Raw genomic sequence first — 20001 nt, forward strand, 5'->3', positions numbered from 1 at the left:
GCAGGTTTTGCATCGCCATTTTATTTCAGAACTTTTCTCCAAGTCACTTCCTCGGGAATGGGGGCCACATGATGATTCCAAAAGCAACTTGATCATTTGCCTTCGCTGATTGATGCATAGAACGAAAATCGCGAAACACAGAGAAGGGGGGAATGAGGACACAGAAGCATCCAGGGTGAGAAGCATCACTGTTCCGCTACTGATAACAACACAGCAGACTATTATAAACACTGTTTTCAAGAGCTAGAGAGTAATAAATAGTTACGAAACACGCGCCACTAAACACATGGCCACCTGCCGGCTCGCGTTTGCTTTCCCACCACTATTACGCTGTTCCAGTCTGGGGAAAGGACATCACAAGTTGGTCTGACTAAACCGATAGAGTGCATGACATTTACGCCTTGTTCTGCTGATCCAAAACTTAGAGTGGCGTTTCTAGAAAGGGCAAAGATAAGGTGGTACGACCTGAAATGCAGTGGGGAATTGTGTGCTAAATGAGAGATGGGTACCATGGGAATGACAGCTCCTTTCAGTCGGCCAAAAATGATGAGTGACGTACAACAAATGAGTGTGTAACAACATGCTGAGAGAGAGAGAGCGAGAGAAACAAAAAAAAATAATGGCACCACGTCTTGAAGACTGTGCCCAGCAGCAACACGTACAGAACAAGAGTAAAAGGCAGTGAGTACAAAAAAGAAAAATTGCCAACAGAAGGGGTGAGAGAGAGAATATATATCTACAAAAGCTGTCCTTGATTTTTCTTCATTTTTTTTTCGCATCCTTTTTCCCACAAACGAAGTCACCACCATCGAGACACGCACACATACATTACTAAATACATTTCCTTTCACACCACACACACAAGACTTCCATCACGTCCAGTATCTCTCTCACTAAACTTTCCCACTCCCTCAAGTCATAGAGAGAGAGAGAGAAAAATTGAAACATCATTCCTAGACCATTTATGCTGTTTAATCCATTGGTTTGGTTCTTGCTAGACTTACTTCCTTCATTTAAAAAAAGAAAGAAAACAAAACAACGAAAGGAAGAACAAGTCGGAGAAAAACAAAGACAACGCAACACCCCACCAACACAGGAAGGGCTGTATCTGTGTGGAAGGAAAGCAGCACTGTGACGCACATGCACGGAAGATCGGGACAGGAGAGGAGGATGAGGAGGAGGAAGAGTCCACAAAGGAAGAAGCCTTTCCCGCTACCAACAATGCTTCCGAGCACGGAGGGAGCGGCAGCGCCCCCAACGACCACAGCACGGTGGGAGGCCCAAGCACACCAGAGTAATGAAGAGGCCCGGCCTCAAAAGGTCTCGCTGTTGGTCTTCTCGGCATCTTGGGACAGGACATTCACCAGCGGGGCAACACAGTTACTTGGAATAATGGTACCTGGGAAGCAGAGAGAGACAGTGCACATGAGCCCAGAGAAGTCGCACAGGGCCACTGGTAATAGTTGGGACACATGACAGCAAAGAATGGCCACAAGAACTGTGAAAGGCATGCTTCAATGCCGGTGTCATGTGCAGCATACGTGTGACCGATGATATTCGAAAGACACAGGCAATGCTGAGTAAAACCTCGCGCGTAAGAGTGGGCTCTCAATACACCGCATATACTCGTGCCAAGATGCTGCCTGCACCACTGTGTGTTTGTTTATCTTTTGAGGAGAGCTCCTGCCTAAGAAGTGGGTGGGGGCACTTTCCACCAACTTGGAAGAGTGCCAAGATGTTGCGAGTCCTGAGCTAAGGCTTAAACATTCGCCCTTGTAAACAGTCCAAACCATCCCGTGTGATTTTTTTGACCTTGTGTACTTGACCTTCAGGGCTGGTGTTCAATATGTTCGCTGTGATTGGCAGGCACCGCTAGCTACCGCAAAATTGTTGGATCGCGTCAAAGTGAACGATGTTAAACATCGGCGACATGAATGCGCCTGACCACTTGCAAGCACTTTTTTATTACATTACATTCTGTGCTTTTGGAGTCGCTAATGGTGCTTTTGAAGTTGCTAATGGCGAGGCCATACACTCGGCCAGTGAAGTGTGCTCCATGTACGCACTCCAATCGGAGTGCACTCTTCAGGGAGCAACACTGCATGTGTTGGAGTACTCATACCACTCCTGGCATGGTGGTGCAGCGGTTATTAATTATCAACTTAACTACCACCTGCCAGGTTGCGCGAAGACGCCATCTTTTATAGGCACCATCAAGTGTTCACGCGCACACCTTTTTCTCCAAACTGGACACTGTAATGTCCACCTGTTACAAAGAGCACGACCATCGGATCATCGTCATCATCAGCTTGAAACAACAGATGCAATGGTGCAAATGCAGATTACGGCCTCCTGCCTTTCATACGGCCCTGCTGACCAGCCTGGCAAAAAAAAAAGAGAAAAGAACTGCCAGTGATCCTGCAGTTTTGGATTCCGGCACAAGGGACACACCGTAGGTCAGCGGAAGTTTGCTCCTGTGCTATCTACCACTCGTCCTGGAAAGCGACCATCAGTGCCAGGGAGCAGGGCAAATGGTGCTGAATTCAATTTTTCATTACCAGAACTAATATACAGTCAAACCCACTTATAACAATACCGGTTATAACAATATACCGGATATAACAATGGTCAGTCGCGGCACCGTCAGCGTTTGCATGTGTTCTATGGTATTTTCGGCACAACCCTGTTACAACAATTATTGGTTATAACAATGGTACTTCCATGGCACTTCAGTATTGTTATAAGTGGATTTGACTATACGTAAGGATCAACTATCACTTTACGCACGAAGTTGCGTGCATAGAACTGCTGCTGCAAAAGCCAGGCACTGACCGACAATGCGCAGGTTGTCCTCCGTCTTGAGGCGCACCACCTGCAGCTTGGAGGAACTGCTGTGGCCGTGTATGGAGCTCAGCACGCTCTCCACCTTGGCCCAGACGGCCAGCACCGATCCGCTGAGCACGTGGTAGGTGCGCCGCCTCAGCCCCACCTCGCACGGCAGGCCCATGTTCTTCTTGCGGCAGCTGCTGTACCTGTTTCCACCAAGCACACCATCACTCGCCAGTCACACAGGCTCACAGCCTAGGACAAGACTGTTCTAGCATCACTCTTTGCATGCACCGTACTCAGCACCCATTTGAAATGACAAGAAACAACTGACGTGGTCCTGAAGGAGGCAAAGCCCCGTGTGCCACTCATTTTCAGAGATAAAAACGTAATTCCTACATCGATAAGGACAACAGATCCAACGTCACCTTGGGTCACCTACATTAGTGCTTAGGAGCACAATCAGACCATTCATTTTGATGACTTGCGCATTTCTTTATTTGAATAATAAAAAAAAAAACCGACTGAATACTACTATAACCTGTTTATTCCTGTCTATGTGCAAAAGGCAAAGGCAGGCAATCTTGCAAATGCACTTCCCTATTCCCCAACACCCATTTTTACTTCTTGCTAATTTGCGGCAACAATATGTCTGCCTTCAAGGCAGGTAGAACCAGAATTTTTGTTGTGTCATGTAGCTAAGAGTGCAAAGCACACAATGTTAAGAACAGATTTTGGCATTCATGCTTTAACACTTTGCAGGTCTGCTCTAGATGAAACAATTGCACACCAACATTCGGGACAGTGAACTCTGAATTGCTATAGAACCAAAGAAGTAGAGCTAACAATGTATTCCTTATGCTTTCTACCACCTAGCCATATGTCAATATCAATTTCTATAGAGCAGTTACTTCTTCATTGTTTCTGTAAACAATGAATCATTAATTTCATTTGTTTGTAACTAAATGACCTATTAAAAAAAAGTCCGATATTTGAAATTAGTGCAAGAAACTGAATAAGTACAGCAAATTTCATCAAGTTTGGTAGAAAAAAGAAAAATAAACTTAGGGTGGGTCAACTGATATTCCTCCACTGTCAGGCGAACGGAGCACGCAGCAACTTACCAGTAAACGTGGCTACATGTTGTTTCAGAAGAATCGTACTGTTCCTTCCAATGTGGCTGAGCTTCATCTGGAGTGACCTGAGAGGCAAGTACCAGCACACCGTATATAAGCAGAGTCCAGACACTGATGCCAGTAGTGCGGCAGTGAAAAGGAGCGCACGCCCACCTTTTTGTACTTGCTCTTCAACTCAGTGAGGCTCTCCTGTCGAACCTGGAGGCCCGTGTTCGGCCTGTACAGGCGGAAGAACTTATCTTTCTTCTCCTTCGACCGCCGAGCTTGGTCTGCGACAGCCAGCACAGCTGTCTTCTTGCCATTGCGCACCTGCAAACAACCACGTCAAGAAGCTTTCCTCTCTCTCTTGCTCACACACACACAACCAATGAAGCACCAAGCCACAACACCTGCCTGCAACAACAATTTCAGCCTCCCGCTTTAGAGCAAAAGCTCACAACAGAATGCGCTACAGTGCAGTGTGCCCCTTCCTCTTCCTCACCTGGTTGGAGAGGTAGTACCCCTCTTCCTTCCCAGTCAACTCCTTCCAGATGTCCTGGGAAGCCTCGAAGGAGAGGCCCCGCTCCACGCCCACCGTGTGTAGTTCGGTCTTGGCCGTGCCAGTGGCGTGGTTGCGAATGAACTCGTCCACCTTGACGCGCCGCACGTTGTCGCCCGCCGTGCCCAGGTCCAGGATGCCCAGGTCGTAGCGGCCAGTGCGCTTGGCCTCCGAGATGATGGCGTCCAGGGTGTCCGTGAAGTACTTGAACAGGGCATTCTGAAGCTCCACCTCAATGCCCAGGATGCGGTTCAGGAACTTGCTCATGTTGTTGTAGTCTGGGGGAGAGAGGGCAGTGCACACAGCCTCAGAAACACAAGGAGCGTGAATGCAGTTCCAACTTCAACACATGCACAGAGAGAGACTTGAGCAGTAGATGAAGCTGCTGATATGTCAAAGGCAGCACATTAACAAATACATTTTAATAGCGCACTACCTGCCTCCTCTGTTTGGCACTGGCAGCCACTCATGTTCCATTTAAATCTGAATGTATTTTGGGATGTGCTCATGGAATATTTATTTATTTACCCTAAAGACCCAGAAGAGGGCATTACATAGGGGGGGGAATGATTAAAAGAAAACACACATAACAAATCAACTCATAACAAATGATGGTAAATATACAGAAGGCAGAGTTTGGGTAACATTTGGTTAAGTGCAGTATAACACATTGAAACCGCAAAATTCAACACGTTCAAACAAGTGAGTAATAATTGGGGCAAAATAAGTAACTAAAAATACAATGGCACACAAAAGAGGCTCCGAAGCTGTTCAGCACACAAGAAATGGCAAAGCAAAAAAAGGACTGCCAAAAGGTCACGGACACGGTAAATCATCTAGCACTCTATGACGCATTTTCCGTGTTCAAAAATGTTAGTAAAGCTGTTTGAAACGATGATAATTCAGTATGGCCGAGATCATTAATGCATCCACATCACCCTCACGTGGCGCTGTTCCTCTAGTGACTGCCAGCATTTGCTAACACTTTTGTTGTGCAACAGTGGCTTAAACAGAATGTATGTGGATAAATGTCATTTAGTGGAAACTGTTAGGACTCTGCAGTGACACAGAGACTGCACCAGGTATGCAAGGCTATTTGGTGCACATGCATACTGTCAAGAATTCCTGAATATCATTCATACACACCCAAGGATGAAAAATATAAAAGCAAAATGACGCATGCAGCTTCTACTCCCAAGGAAATCCAGTTCGCTCACCTTTGTCGAGCGTCTGCATTTTGCTAAATTCATCTTCATTAACCAAGCCGACGCCCACCAGTGCTTTTCGGCAATCTAAACAAAGAAATGCACAAGAAAATTGGGTGAGTACGGCTGCTTCTTCAAAACAAAATATGCCCTACAGGGCTAAGCACAAAAAAAGAGACTGCAGCAATTACATGACACAAGCAGTGCCACCCGAGTTCAAAGCAGTTAACCCCCACAACTCCTCTATAAACCAGTTTGTATTCAATACCTACGCACGAGAATGCTACTTGGGTGCTCACATGCAACTCCAAGAAATCTTATTATTTTGGCTACACCTGTACATGTTTTTCGGTCACCTATAGTCCCTATCCTAGCACATGGTTAAGAAGGTATACCAAACTGGTAAAGTATTAAATTTACCCCCTTTTCATAACCATGCCTTCACACTTGGTCCAGCTCTTATGTTCAAGTTTCTTGAGGTTCACCCCTGGAATGTACAGAATATATGACGACCCCGAGGTACAGCAAATTATCCAAAAGTTAGAACCATTACGCTCTATTACCAGCTAGGTGACACTGCAGTTTTCACGTTTCGCTCTGCAGCAGCGTTGAAGCCAAACACGTCAACCCACCGGCAAAGAAGTCCCCCTCGTAGTCCTCGGGCGGTGGAACTAGGGGCGGGACTTCCATCTCCATCAAGCCCCGCATCATGGTTTCCAGGGCGGCTCGGCCATACTGGGAAGACGTGAACAACCACGTGAGCCACACGCACACCCATCAGAGCCATGCAACCTGACTGCGCACGCACCTTGTTGTCAATGTTGAATCGTGAAAGGTCCCTCGACTCCCCAGCTCTCCTGTCACCATGGGTCAGTGCACCCTGTGGGACAGAGAAATGATGCGACCATGTAAAACAGAAAAAGTCCAACACTGCACCACTCTCTCCTAACAAGACTGTGATACTAAAAATAAGCGAAGCCAAGGCATGCAGCCATCGTAAGCAGGTGCGATATATGAGAAATATGTGCCCTGATATCAATTAGGAGAACCAGGTTTGAAGCGATGCTTACACATATAGTAAGAAAACCATGAATGGCAACACACATCAACTCCCCACAACTGTAAGCACAGTAACAGCGTTCTTTTGTCTTACATTTGCCACACTGTGCAGTTGGTACATACTCATGCATTTGCTGTGTGCGCACACACAGACCAGTTCCCAGCAATTCTAATACCATACTGCACACAGATGTCCAGCCACACATCTACGTTACTCAAGATGCTCTACACTGAGTACAGTTTCCACTGGCCCCTCTATGAGACAGCCCATCTGTGATCACGTCAGTGTGCCAAATAACTTTCTCACATTCAACTAGCTGCTAGTTGCGGTTTGCATCATCTGTTACCCGACACACTATGTTTAGCAATGGGTGAAAGAGGTGGTGCGCAATGCCAGTTGTGTCTCTAAATACGAGAACTTGCCGACAGTTACCCTGCCAGCGTAGCTCAACATTCTGCAATAGCTGATGGAACATTCTTGCTTCTCCACTTCATTTCTGTTTCAGCAGCTCACGTTGCACAATAATGACAACTTTTCCATTGCACCTTGGCTCGAGAGCCTTTGAAGAGAAGTGGTCACCCATGGCATACAGCATACTGATGCAAGTTCCACTGTCAGCTGCTTTTATGCATTTTATTCCAGAATATTCCATAACATCACATGTGGTGTAGCCAATCAGACTGCCCCACGGCGAATGCCACAAGCAGTAGTTAGCGCCGCTACACATACCCTTAACTGCTGCTGCAGTAAAAAGCATGGCATGATTCCCCTTGTTCCTGCCATTATGAACACTGCCTTGGGCAGTGAAAGGTGCCTGCAACAACTGGCACCCACCTGAGCACGTTGTAAGTAGGCACACCCTGCACGCGTTCACAGACAGGCTATCTCTAACCACAAGGCCAATATCAGGTGCTGCAGCAGCACCGCAGAGCATGCTGTTCGAGCGCCCCAGACAAGTCTATGGACATCTGTACTAAATCCAGCAAGGTCAAGTCAGTCTAAGATATCCCCCTTCTATATATAGTAGCATCTATTAACAAGCAGTTCTTATTGATGTAGCAACTCAGCAGAGTAATTTTAAGCTGCACTTGCAAGATAGATTTACACAGGATTTCTGGCAGCCCCTGTAAGAAACAACAACAAAAGCAAAGCAACATAGAACAAAACCTTGTTTGAAACACATTTCATAGTTTTGCAAATGCACAGTGATTGAATCTTTCCAAGAAACCAAAGAGGCCTAAAAGCATGCAGTCCAACACAGTTAGACTGGATTTTCAGAGGGATGCAACACTTCCCAGGAAGAGGCCTTACCAAGCTTTCAAGGCGCTTGGCCACGATGGAGGCAAATCGTCTTTCGCCCGCCAAGTCCGAAATGAGGAACATGTACTCTGGGGCATTCACCTGGTTTGACCGGTGTGTTCGTCCTGCCAGGATGAAGTAAGGACTAGCAATCAGGCTCTTTTCGTTTCCATTTTTCTTTTCTCTCCCGTCATCAGAAAGCAATGAGCGCGACACAGGATAGAAGGAACCATGTGTGGTGGTCATACCAAACTGCTGCACTGCCCGGTCAGCACTCCAGGGCAGCTCAAGGGTGATGTGGACCCTGCGAGCTTGGTTCTTGGCTCTCCTGTCCGACTGCAGCGATATGCCGGAGCTCGCAGCCTCGGAAATGATGGCTATGTGCTGAAAAAACGAGCAAAGGTCCTTTCCTCACTCGGCATTCACAGTGGTATTGAGACGAGTTTACAGAAAATGTGCATGCCAGTCGCACACAGCAAGGAAGAAGATGCGCCTACCTTCTCGCCGTCCATGAACCTCTGTTTCTCTGTGAGGTTGAGGGTCTCCAACGGCACGTCGACTTCGGACCGAGACTCGTACTGGATTGTGCCGCTGTCCGTGCTCACCACACGGCCCTTCCTGCCCGTCATCTGCAACGCAGAGGATGCCAGTCAGCTTGCATTGCAACTTGAAGTGACACGGGATGCCCACAACTGCTAACATCACCATGCACATTTGCCACAAGCATGCTGCCCCCCTTTTCAAAAAGCACTTCTCTGTCTCTACAGACAAGAACACAAAGCAGCACTAAAGCCTGCATGCTCAAAAGACTCCCTGATCATTACATACATTTCTTTACAAAATTACCAAGGCAATCGTGCACATCCGATAATGGTTACTGATTGAGGGAAGCGAGTGTGCTACAATGCAAGGAAGCCATCCTAACTTAACCGGCCACCATTGTTTGTTGGCAGTGCTATCCAAGCCAACCTAACTGGCATTCTATTTTTTGCAGTCTCCAGAATCGCAGAGAGCGCCTTTGAAACTGAGCTAGAACTTCGGAAAAGATCTCCCCGTTTTCAACCAAGGAGGGCCCCATTTGCTGTCCCTTCGCTGACTAAAGTGCACAGCTCTTCTAGAAGTATTTGACGAAATTCTCTATTATGAATTTCGGCAATACTGAACTATTTTGTTATTTTTTAACCTCTTCATTTCAACAAGGTTTTGCTTGGTCTGGTGCAAAATAGCACATTCACTTGCTGTAAGGCCCCAATCACAGCAGTGTCGCCACCATTGCGTCCCGACTGATGACAAACATGACTGGGTGAGCAACGTGCTCTCCAGCTCACCTCAGCGACGTTCTCGGGCCCGCCGAGTTCGTCGATGAGTTGGTCCAAGGTGTTGGGCGGTAGCTTCTCTCCAAGCTTCTCCAGCCGATCCAGAAGCTCCTGCTTCATGCCTGCCGCTTTCTTCTCACTGTCCACAGTGGGTGCACTCCGGACAACTGGCTGCGGAACGGTGCCTGCCACAAGGGGGGGGGGGGCACTCACCACACTGCAGTCAACTGCACACAGACACCCCTCCCCTCTGCACGTGCCTCTCTGTCTTTGTGAGCTGAAAGAATCACTAGGCAAACTAAGGTGCAAACAACCTTCCCGATGCCCCATGTACAGACAGCACCGTAGCATGGCTCCTGTCAGATACCGAGCCTTTGCCATAGATTCTCTACGTACACCACCCCAATAGCAGGGAGTAACGATGAGTACAAGTGCATGAAACTGCATCACAACCGCACAAATCAATGCCGTCCACTTACCGTTCCCCATGGGCTTCTCGTTCTTCTTCTTCTTTTTGGTTTTTTGCTTTTTATTTTTGCTTTTAGATTTGTTCTTACGACTTGCCCAGGGATCTGAAAGAAAGGCCACAGAGGGGCAGTTAGGGAAAATAAAACAACACCAGAAATCCAGAGGAGTCGGCAAATGTTTGCACACACAAAAGCTCATCCGACCCCAACTTTCGTTCCCGAATTGTATGAGTTGACACAGAATGACCTCTCTCTAAAAAGCAATGTACAAGAATGCTCAGGTAGAAGAAAATTAATCGGGCCTCCTAAATGTCCCCATAAGCATTACCAAGGACCTGCCAAATTCCATCACTATATGTTCACATGATAACTGCGTCAAGAGCTCAGCACCAGTGATCCCACATCATAATGACGACCAATTTTCTAGTAATATAATTGAGCTCACTTATAATGAACACTCGCTTGGTACAGAGGACGACTATGTGACGGCTACAATGCACCATGCTATGATTATGGCATCAAGTGTCAAACATAACGAACATCTGCGACAACAGGACCTAGCTACAACGTAAATTGCAAGCGCTACACACCTGCACGCGAAGCATGCCGGGGATGTACATAAGCATTCGAAACCTTACAGCTTATGCTTTTCTCACAAATACCATGAAAAGGACGCTGGTTACACAAACAGAGAGAGGGGGGGGGGGGGGGGGGATAAAAGAAAAGGCCGTTAGGCCAGTGCATTGCCACAGCTTTAGTATATGCCACTTGTTGGCCCAGAGAATGACCAAGTGGCTGGTGGAAGGGCACATTCATGTTTATGGTGGGCCGTAAAGGAAGACATCTTATCGTGCTTGCCTGGAGCCGCAATCTCACCCATTGCTGCAGTGTGTCCTAAGTATCACTTCTGCTGTATGCGACGCTAACAGATTTCTGCAAATCCAGATTAAATGTTAAAAGCTGGGGAAGAAAAAAAAAGCGACGGATGATGATACAAGCTGATGCGGCGAAGCTGTGACAGCAAGGGGCTTTTGCCCTTCTCTTTACATTAGTTGCCTTCCTTATGGTCTTTGAATTTGACTCCACAGCCACTTTTCTGTTCCGTTGATGGGTGGGCTTCTCGTGAGTGGCAGCCTTTGGGGAAGTGGAAAGTGGGTGGGTGCTCGGTTCCTCTCACGGGCTTTTGAAGGCTTTTGTTCTCACACGCTTAGGCTGCGATTCTGTGCAATGAGCAGATTACTATTAAAGGGCCACTGACCAGGGTCCGGACATTTTTGAAAAACAAGCCCACTGCATAGATGAGGCATCGAAGATAACCTCTGCAAAATACTAGAGCCATGCGCGCCCCGAAAAGCTGCGAAAATTCAAATCAAAGCCCGTTCGTTCTTTCCTTCCTTCAAAAACGGGCCCCGCCCACTACTCTGCACCCCGCTGACGTCAAGGGTGGCTACTTTCGCTAAAGGCACTCCATTGGTGCATCGTTCTGACTGACGGGAGAAGGTTGGGCGTAGCCTTGGCGTCGCGTCGTCTGCACAAGGCTTTCCGCAGCGCCTTCTGTTCTGGCTCATGCCTCCAAACCCGCATGAAGGAAAAAAAAAAAAAAAACTGCGGAGGGAGCGTGCGGCGACAGCCTTGAACCCTTGCCATAAAAAGTAAAAAATAGTAAAACTGAGGGAGTTGGTTCGCCCCCCCCTCCCCCCCCGCCGTGATCACGTCACGAGACGCTCTGCGTGCGCGCTCCCTTCTCAGTTTCTTTTCTTCTATGCGAGCCCCCCAAAACAAGGTTTTAATTAGTAGTGCAGCAGAGCCTTTCCCTCGCTCGTCCACTTGAGCGCTCCGCACAGACACCGCTTATCCTCCATGCATCTTGCGTACTCCCTGACTCCAATGAACGACATGGGCTTCGGAGCGGAGAAAAGACACAAACACACAGAACACAAACACACATGAAGAAAAGCAAACGGGCGGTTGCCGGGTCCGCACTTCGCCGTGTGTTTCGAACAGAAACGACTTCCGCCCATCCGCTCGTGAAACGGTGGGGAGGCCTAAAAAAAAAAATGAAAAGGTGGCTCGCTAACTGGGAATGACAAACAGATGTATGAAAGGGTGCGCTCGCTAACAAGTCTAGGTGGTCGAGCCGATCGCGCCTCTCGATCGTTCAGTGTGCGGAGAACGCGGCGAAACACCGCGAGGAGACCCAAAGAGCAAAACAGAGAGGGTGTTAGGAAACCCGCAGCGCCCCCTCTCCCCTCGAACAGCCCCAGCAGCAAAAACCAAGAAAAGAATTCTATTGAAGGCGGGGCCATGACGTAGCCCCGTGACGCACTCCACAGACACCACGCCTCCGGCTTACGTCGGAGAAGGAAGGGGTGATTTTGCCTTGCCGAGCCTACTCGACGAGGAGCGGGAGAGAAGAATTTCGAGGAGGGAATGGAAGGAGAGGAGGCTCGCTGAAAGAGAGGTAGAGAGTGTCTGCTGAGCTGGGGTGGTCCGTGGCCCTTTAACGCAGCATGTGAGCAGCGTACGTCGTCAAATCTGTGCAGTTGTGCTGTGTGGCAGCTCATTTTCGCTGTCCGCCACGGCAATAGTTGCATCCGACAAAGGCACTCTTGCACCGTGTTTGTGCTAGACTTGTGAGAGTGTCCCTGTCTTTTGGGCCAAAAATTTGTTCCTTGCTAAGACTAAGCACAGGCAGCACTGAACATTTTCTAAGTGAATTAACCAATCCTGCCGCATCAGCACTGGCATGCTCTCCACCAAAAGGCTGCTGCCTGTGAACACTCAATAAAGACGGAGCCCTGACGAAAAACTAAGCACTGTAGAGATAACCATGTGTGTATGTATAAAATTCAGAACTGGCCGACATATGCACCATAACTAAGAGCAACCGTTGATACTCAATAGCCCTAAATGCATGTCGCGAGATAATAATCGGCATGTTGCCTGCAATGTGCACGCTGCTTGCGTTGCTTTCGAGCCAAGGCCGAGACTGACGGCAACGCCAAAATGCACCAACCAGTGCCTAAACTTTGTCGGGCCTATGGAGAGTCCTGTATATCCGTGTACAAAGTGCACTGCGAAATTTGCATTATGAAAGTCCAGTCTGTTCTTTCCAGTCTACTTAGTGCGAACACTGGGACGTAATGAATGATTGGGGCATGAGGGTCATGTTCGTTATAAGCGGGCCCAACTGTACTTTACTGCAGTCAAGGGTTTTGGAAACAATGAAGGTGGGGAAGCACCATTTACCACGAGCCCAGACTGCAGTAGCAGCAAGAGTGCCCAAGGGTCTTACCGTCACTGTCCGAGTCATCGCCGAAGGGGTTGAAGTCGTCCTCTGCGTCCGATTCGACAGGCGAGCTGCCCTCGGACTCTTCTGCAGCCGAACTGGACACAGACGGCTCAAAGTCGCTCTCCGGCTCGCTCTTAACGTCAACGTCACTGTCATCTGCTGAGGAAGCTTCCCTGTAGCGCTTCACCCCCTGCCGAGCCTGTCGAGCACTTTTCCGCTTGTGTCCCCCCGTCGAAGACGACGGGGGCGGCGAGGGGCTCAGTTCATCTACAATGCCACCCAGCCCCAGAAGCTTCAGAGTCTTCTTGCGGTTGGGTGCCGGGAAGTGCTTCTCAATCAGAGTCTGCAGGACTCCCCTGCAGCAGCAGAGCAGCAAAGACAGGCAGTGAGGTTGCGGCCCACAATGTGCTGCTCTATTTATCTGCCCATAACACAGTGCACCTAAAATCCGTTCTTTGTGAGGAGTACCACTAACCGACAGGCAAGCACATCTATCCAAGGAACCACTATGCACATGCCTAGGGAAATAAAAAAAACTGCTGCATAACACATTTTGCAAAGATGCAGGACCCCATCTGCACAAAGCAATAACCTGAACGCCAAATCCATTGCAACCAACCAAACTAGAAAAGTTTAACCAGCAAAACTCCCAACACTGGCCAAGCTTCACAGATTGCAGACAAAGAAGGCAGTAAGCAGCACGTGTGCTTCATGTCTGAATAGTAGATGCTAGTTTGTGTCACTGCCGCTACTTCATACCCCGTTTTTTATTTAATTCCCAGCAGCCGGGGCACGAAAAAAACTTCCAATAAACACACAGTACCTAGAACACTAATCCCCAAGATGGGGAACACAGCAGCTAAGAAAAACAAAACAACACCGTTAAAAAACTAAGGTTTTTCCTCACAGCTCTTTTCCTCTAAAAAAAAGCGCATGTCCCTCCTTGGATAACAAGCTATGGCTGCTTATAAAGAGTCCCTTTGCCCAGCCACATATAAAACAGGCTTCCCTTGGAGGAAAGCTGCATGGCTCTGTGCACTGCAGAGCAGTGTACTCACTTTGCCGTAGAGACGAAGTCTGAGAGCTCTCCACCTTGTTCCTCCAGCTGTTCCAGTGTTCTGGCTTCTCCTGTGGACTGCAGGCCGATCACAACGCACTGGAGGGGAGCGGATGGGGACAATCAGTCACTCAACCAAACAAACACTGTCGCATTGTGCTATGTCATGAACAAAACGTGTGCGCACTGGCACATATATTCTTGAGAATTCCAAGCCCATCGGAAGGAGAGGTGAGCTGACTACTGCTTCTGAAAAGGAACTAACGAGATACTCCAACTTTTTTTACAATTATAAGTGGCCCTGAACACTCTTTCAAGCAATGCATGCCTTACGTGAATTCTTATGTCGTGCAGATAAAGATGCAGGAATTAAAGAAAAACACTACAGAAACATAACAACAAAGGAAATAAAAAGTCCTCTGCTTGCCCCTGAAGCAATCTCTCCACTCTTGTTTGTAAATCCTGACTCCACAGGGGTGCATTTATAGAGTAGCTTTTACAAGGGGCGGTCTCATTTGATCCGTGCATCGTTTTGACTTTATTCACCAAAAAATGGGGTTCTGCATGGTTCTCCCGTAAATGCACCCTTACAATTCACTGGAACTTGCCATTTCCACGCACTACACGCTGAACAATAGTGCGCCCAAGCCCACCTTGTCGTTCTTGACCGCCTCCCGAGCCAGCGACACGACGTAGGGCACCTTGGAGGCGATGCAGAGGTACTTGAAAAAGCGCTGGTGTGAGGCCCAGAACTGGCCCCACATGGTCTTCTTGATGCGCGAGTCTCCCTCCATGAGCTCAGCCGCCTCTTGGAACATCGCGCGGGCGTCCACCCACTACACAGTGCAGGCAGGACAAAGCAAGATTGGATCACATGGTTACAATGGCTGCAGCCATTCCACCTGTGGACCAATAACAGTCAATTTTTGGCGCACAACAGTAAACATCCCTCTCATAACCCATACACAAAGACAAAAATAAGGCTACCTCCCTTATACCCCTGTCACACGGGCACTTTCGATCCTCATTGAGTCAATTCTCATCGAACTCAATGCAGATCGACGGTTGTCACACGGCCACTTTCAAGCGCAATCGAGCTCGATCCTGCTTGACTCGATGCCGGCCCCTCAAGAGTGCTGAGGTTCCAAGCACAATCGAAAGCACTCTCGCTCTCACGAAGCTATAAAAATAAACACTAGTTAACAAAACAAAACTACAACTGTTGTTGTTGTAATTGATTAAAATGCAAGACAGAATATTTTCAGGCACTATGCCTGCTTATATGCAAACATATTTATAAATAATCTCTACACCACGCTCCAAGCTTCGCCGTCAGTGTAAACAACAAAGATGGCGTCCTCCTGCTTGTTGACGCACAAACTGCGGAGCGAGCGCGAGACAGCCGCTCTCATTGACTGCTGGCTAGACCGCCTAGATAATTTGTGGCGCCAGAAGAGAAACGCCGTAGTCTACGCAGAAATCGCGGAGGCGTTGCAGACCCCCGGGTTCCATCGCACAATAGCAGAGGTGCCGAGGTGCATCGCACGTCTGGCTACGGATTTGGCTGCCGCTGCCCCCGACTGCACAGTGTTGCCGGACATCACCTTGTTATGGCTGTTGTAGGAACATTTGGCGCCACCTAACACACGTGGGAAACTTCTCAAGGAGCATTGAAAATGCCCGTGTAGCACCGGATGTATCAAGCGTGCTCGAAACTCTCGATGCAGATCGAGTTCAATGAGCATCGAAAGTGCCCGTGTGACAGGGGTATTAGACCACACATAGAGACCAACTAACAAGGCATCAGTGCAAGAGATCCCAACAGATCATGACAGAACATGGTGCATGACAAGACTGGAAATAAAAGGAGAAGACAGGACAAATATGAGTACAGTGAAAGCTCGTTAATTCAAAACTCGATAATTCGAATTTTCGGATAATTCGAACTACACTACTTGGTCCGGCCAAGCTCCATAGAGATCTGTGTATAAAAAAGCCCGTTAATTCGAAAGCGAGTCGGTTCCGTTACGGATAATTCGAACTACGCGCCACCGCGTCTGGGCGGCTTGGCACACAGCATGTGGCCAAAAAAAAAAAAAAAAGCACCTCCTCCGCATAGTTAGCTGCGTACGTCCTAAACGGGCACAGAAGATGGAACTAGATAAAACCTTGGAAAAGTGGGTAAAGCTTAAATGGCACCATCACCGGCGCGGTGGCCGGCGGCACCGGAGGGTAGGGTTTGGCGACCGCACTGGCGGCTGCCTACCCTCTTTTCCGCGCAACCTCCAGAACTCGCATCTAAATACTCGTTAATTCGAGCACTGTTAATTCGAAAATACGGATAAGCACTGTCAGCGCGGTCCCAGCCAACGCCCATGAAGGCTATGACTTCGGACCGGCGCTACAAATTACGAGCGAAAAACTTTTTTTCTTTGCGAGTGTCGTCCATGCTTCCACCCATCGGTCGGACGCGACGGAAGCACGCGCTCAGCCGCGAACAAGACGCCCGCAACAAACTAGGCTTGCGCAACCGAACAAGCGCTGGCACTTTGCCAAAGTTCGCTTCCCCCTTGCTGGAGCTACCCCCCCCCCCCCCCCCCAGCCTAAGAATCTGAAAAAAAAAAAAAAAAAGCGTCAGTCGTTAACGCTTCCCTTCGTTTGGCACCGTCACGGCCCACAACGCATTTCTTGGCGGCGCGCCAAGATGCTGCGCAGCGATAACAGTCGTTAACGCTTCCCTCCGTTTGGCACCGTCAGGGCCCACAACGCATTTCTTGGCGGCCAAGATGGTGCGCAGCGATAATATCACTTATCGCTGCGCAGAATCTTGGCGCGCCGCCAAAAGCGTTGTGGGCCGTGACGGTGCCAAACGGAGGGAAGCGTTAACGACTGACGCTTTTTTTTTTTTTCAGATTCTTAGGCAAAAATGGGGGGGGGGGGGGGGGGGGGAGTCATTATGTGAGTGGGTTCGTTACGCGAGTAAATACCCTACATATACCGTAATGCAAATGGTTCTTGTCAGTTTTTTCCCGGCCATTCGATAATTCGAACATCGGATAATTCGAACTTTTTTCCTGGTCCCGTGAAGTTCGAATTAACGAGCTTTTACTGTACTGCGTTTGATCACAACTTACCAACACTAGCCCAAGTGCTAAGCTACTGAATGTCAACTGGAGATCCAAGCATGAAAAACAAACGAAGAAGAAGGGAGAGGAAACGTACCAGCTTCACTGACTCGTTGTACATGGAAATGAACTGCTTCGTCAAAGGGATCTCCTCGATCTTGAAGGACACACCAGCGAAGCTCAACTGGCGAGCCATGTACATCCCTCTCAGCTGCAGAGCAGAGCAGAACAGCAATTGGAGGTGGCACTCACACAAGCACATAACGGGTCGATCTTCAACCACTGCCATTTTTATTTTTTCATAGAATGTCCAGCAGCAAGCAGTGCTGGTACTAGCCATTGCACAAGCATCTACAGAGCCATGCCCAGTAAACAGCTAGGAGAAGTTATAAAATGCTTGAGCCTAAGTCAGTTACCACTGAGTTTGCTACCAAATTAACGTTTGCAAACAAGCTGTGCCAAGACAGCACCACGCTCCAATCGGCCAGAACATGTGTAAAGCTTGCAAACACCTTACAAGGGACAAGTACTCAATATTTCTATAAACATCAAGGACATTTCTACCCGGCTATCTTTTGTACACCAACGGCCATGCCGCACTATGTCTAGGCATTGTTTTCATGTGAATCCTTACCAATTACAGTGGCTGTTTGCCTCTATTTCCTCTATCTTCAAAAATATCTTGGCGTGTGTACATTTTTTGCATGCCAGACTGAAAAATCCGATCATGAGGCAAATAGTGCGGTGCAGTTGAGAACGAAACTGCTTTTAGAGAACACGCCAGCAAGCCTCCCCACAAAGCCCTACAGCTAGAGTGGTCTCAAGTTATTTCAACTCACTCATTTCAAACTTCATGTTTGCTCAAAGTGATGCTCTGGCCAGGCAACATCAAGCACATTGGAAAGGTTCCTCCCTCCCCACCTCAAGTTCAAATTAATGAAAGTCAACAGCAGCAGTAATAATGGTTGTCAGTGTCATGGGCAAGCTCACACACAGGTTAGACTTCAGCTGGTACCAAACTGAACAGTGCATGGTACTTTAAAGGTAAAGGTACAAACATGCCTGCCTTCCTATGGATTCTAAACTTTACTGATAGAGGCCAGGAACTTAAGCAGCAGCCTGGCCGTAAGCACCATTTCAGCCCCCACTCTAGCTATGCCTAATGCTGCTTTCAAGAGCCCAAACTGTAGCCTGACCTTCATGTCCATGGCAACCAGCTCCATGGCGCCAACGCCTCGCTTTTCGACAGCTGAGATGAAGTCTGAGAATTCCCGGAAGGGCGTTCCTTCACCCCAGATGCCTAGGCGAGTCATGTATGCCATGTTCTTCGGTTCCGATGCACCTGGCGCAATGGAAAACATGGGTCGGAGTAATGAACACACCATCAAGGGGACCTCACAAAAGGTTTCTTAGCTTGGCTGATGACAAGACAGTGATCCATGTTTTTCAAGGCATGAGCCCCCTGTCCAAGAGTGAACAAAAATGAAAAATACACAGGACTCCCTTCAAGGCTAATTCTGTTCAGCCAAAATGTTTGATAAATAAAAGATTAGGAACCTCTTCATAGTCTCCCATACACATCATGCAAAAAAGGAAGACACCTGGTTTACAAGGACCATACTACTTGATGAGAATGCTTTTGATGCAAACTCTTTTAGTTCCACATGAGAATAACTGGAAGGTTTGTAGTGCAGACATTCGCCCAGCAAAGAAAACAACACCGAACTGCCGAGGCCCTCGCGTGTTTATGTAATTAGGCCTACACTGTCCTTTACGCACACTGTTCTTTCATTGGAACATTGTGGCTGTAGGCAGACTTGAGCGAACACTACATGCATTTCCTCTTATGGAAAAAATAGAAGGGCAGTTGTCAAAAAAGCTACAGCACCCCTCCTGAACAATTCAGTACTTGACTTTGGATGCTGTTTAATATTTCCAGACATTCTCCTTGGAGCACTTAGTAGACAGAAATTCTTTCCATCTATGCTCAACTTACAGTGCTCATATGCTCTCATGCAACTACACCTCTTCTACAAGCTGAAAGGACTTTCCTCTCATGCAACTATACCTCTTAGGACTTTGAAAGACCCAACACGACCATTTCAAGCCTCTGTCTATTGTTCGTAATGCAAGCAATGCTCTCCTCATGAAGGCAATAAAGTAATGCGCAAGTAAATGCAAGACCAGAATGCTTCACCTGTTGCACTAGCATAGACCACTCGTGCCTTTGGAAGCTTGTTCTGCAGTTCGAGGACAGTGAGGCCAGTCTTTGTTGGCTTGGAGGAGCCCACAGGGCAGAGGTTCTTGGCTTTGTGGCACTCGTCAAACACAATCTGGACGAAAACCAGAGTCAAGGAAGGTGGCGCACGTCTAGCAACACGAAACAGCCACGGGACACTTTTGCAGGAAAAATTCTTAAGGGACCCCCACAGCCAAACTCTCTGCAGACAAGCCCCGACTATTCACAGCCAGGTTGGGCACTGAAAGTCCTGGCCAATTCATAAATTTCGCATTGCTCATGAAGGCAGGAATAAATGCTTCTGTTTCAAACACCATTTGTTTTTCATTTTTTTCTTTTCAAAGGCCTTCTCTTGTTTTGTTTTACACTCAGTGCAATGCTTCATGGCTACAGAGGCACTGTCCCCACACTAGCCTCAAATAGCAGCCAAGTCCCTTACCT

General features: G+C 48.1%; 1 protein-coding gene across 2 annotated transcripts in view; it reads right to left on the bottom strand.

The window, feature by feature from the left end:
* Nucleotides 1-20001, bottom strand: part of sno (Protein strawberry notch) — a 33102-nt gene continuing 13101 nt past the window's right edge. For both annotated transcript variants that reach the window (XM_089573409.1, XM_089573408.1), the window contains exons 9-27: nt 19519-19654; nt 18518-18663; nt 17419-17532; nt 14850-15032; nt 14198-14295; nt 13143-13495; nt 9860-9952; nt 9393-9565; nt 8562-8693; nt 8313-8448; nt 8077-8189; nt 6514-6585; nt 6338-6440; nt 5718-5792; nt 4444-4778; nt 4116-4271; nt 3951-4027; nt 2833-3032; nt 1-1399 (exon numbers count right to left, since the gene is read on the bottom strand). In XM_089573409.1, coding sequence (XP_089429535.1) covers nt 1314-1399; nt 2833-3032; nt 3951-4027; nt 4116-4271; nt 4444-4778; nt 5718-5792; nt 6338-6440; nt 6514-6585; nt 8077-8189; nt 8313-8448; nt 8562-8693; nt 9393-9565; nt 9860-9952; nt 13143-13495; nt 14198-14295; nt 14850-15032; nt 17419-17532; nt 18518-18663; nt 19519-19654 — 2781 coding nt within the window. In that variant the 3' untranslated portion in view covers nt 1-1313. The remainder of the gene's footprint in view (nt 1400-2832; nt 3033-3950; nt 4028-4115; nt 4272-4443; nt 4779-5717; nt 5793-6337; nt 6441-6513; nt 6586-8076; nt 8190-8312; nt 8449-8561; nt 8694-9392; nt 9566-9859; nt 9953-13142; nt 13496-14197; nt 14296-14849; nt 15033-17418; nt 17533-18517; nt 18664-19518; nt 19655-20001) is intronic.

The sequence above is a fragment of the Amblyomma mixtum genome, chromosome 2 (genome assembly GCF_055824585.1).
Source record: "Amblyomma mixtum isolate Tamu chromosome 2, ASM5582458v1, whole genome shotgun sequence".
Lineage (NCBI taxonomy): Eukaryota > Metazoa > Arthropoda > Arachnida > Ixodida > Ixodidae > Amblyomma > Amblyomma mixtum.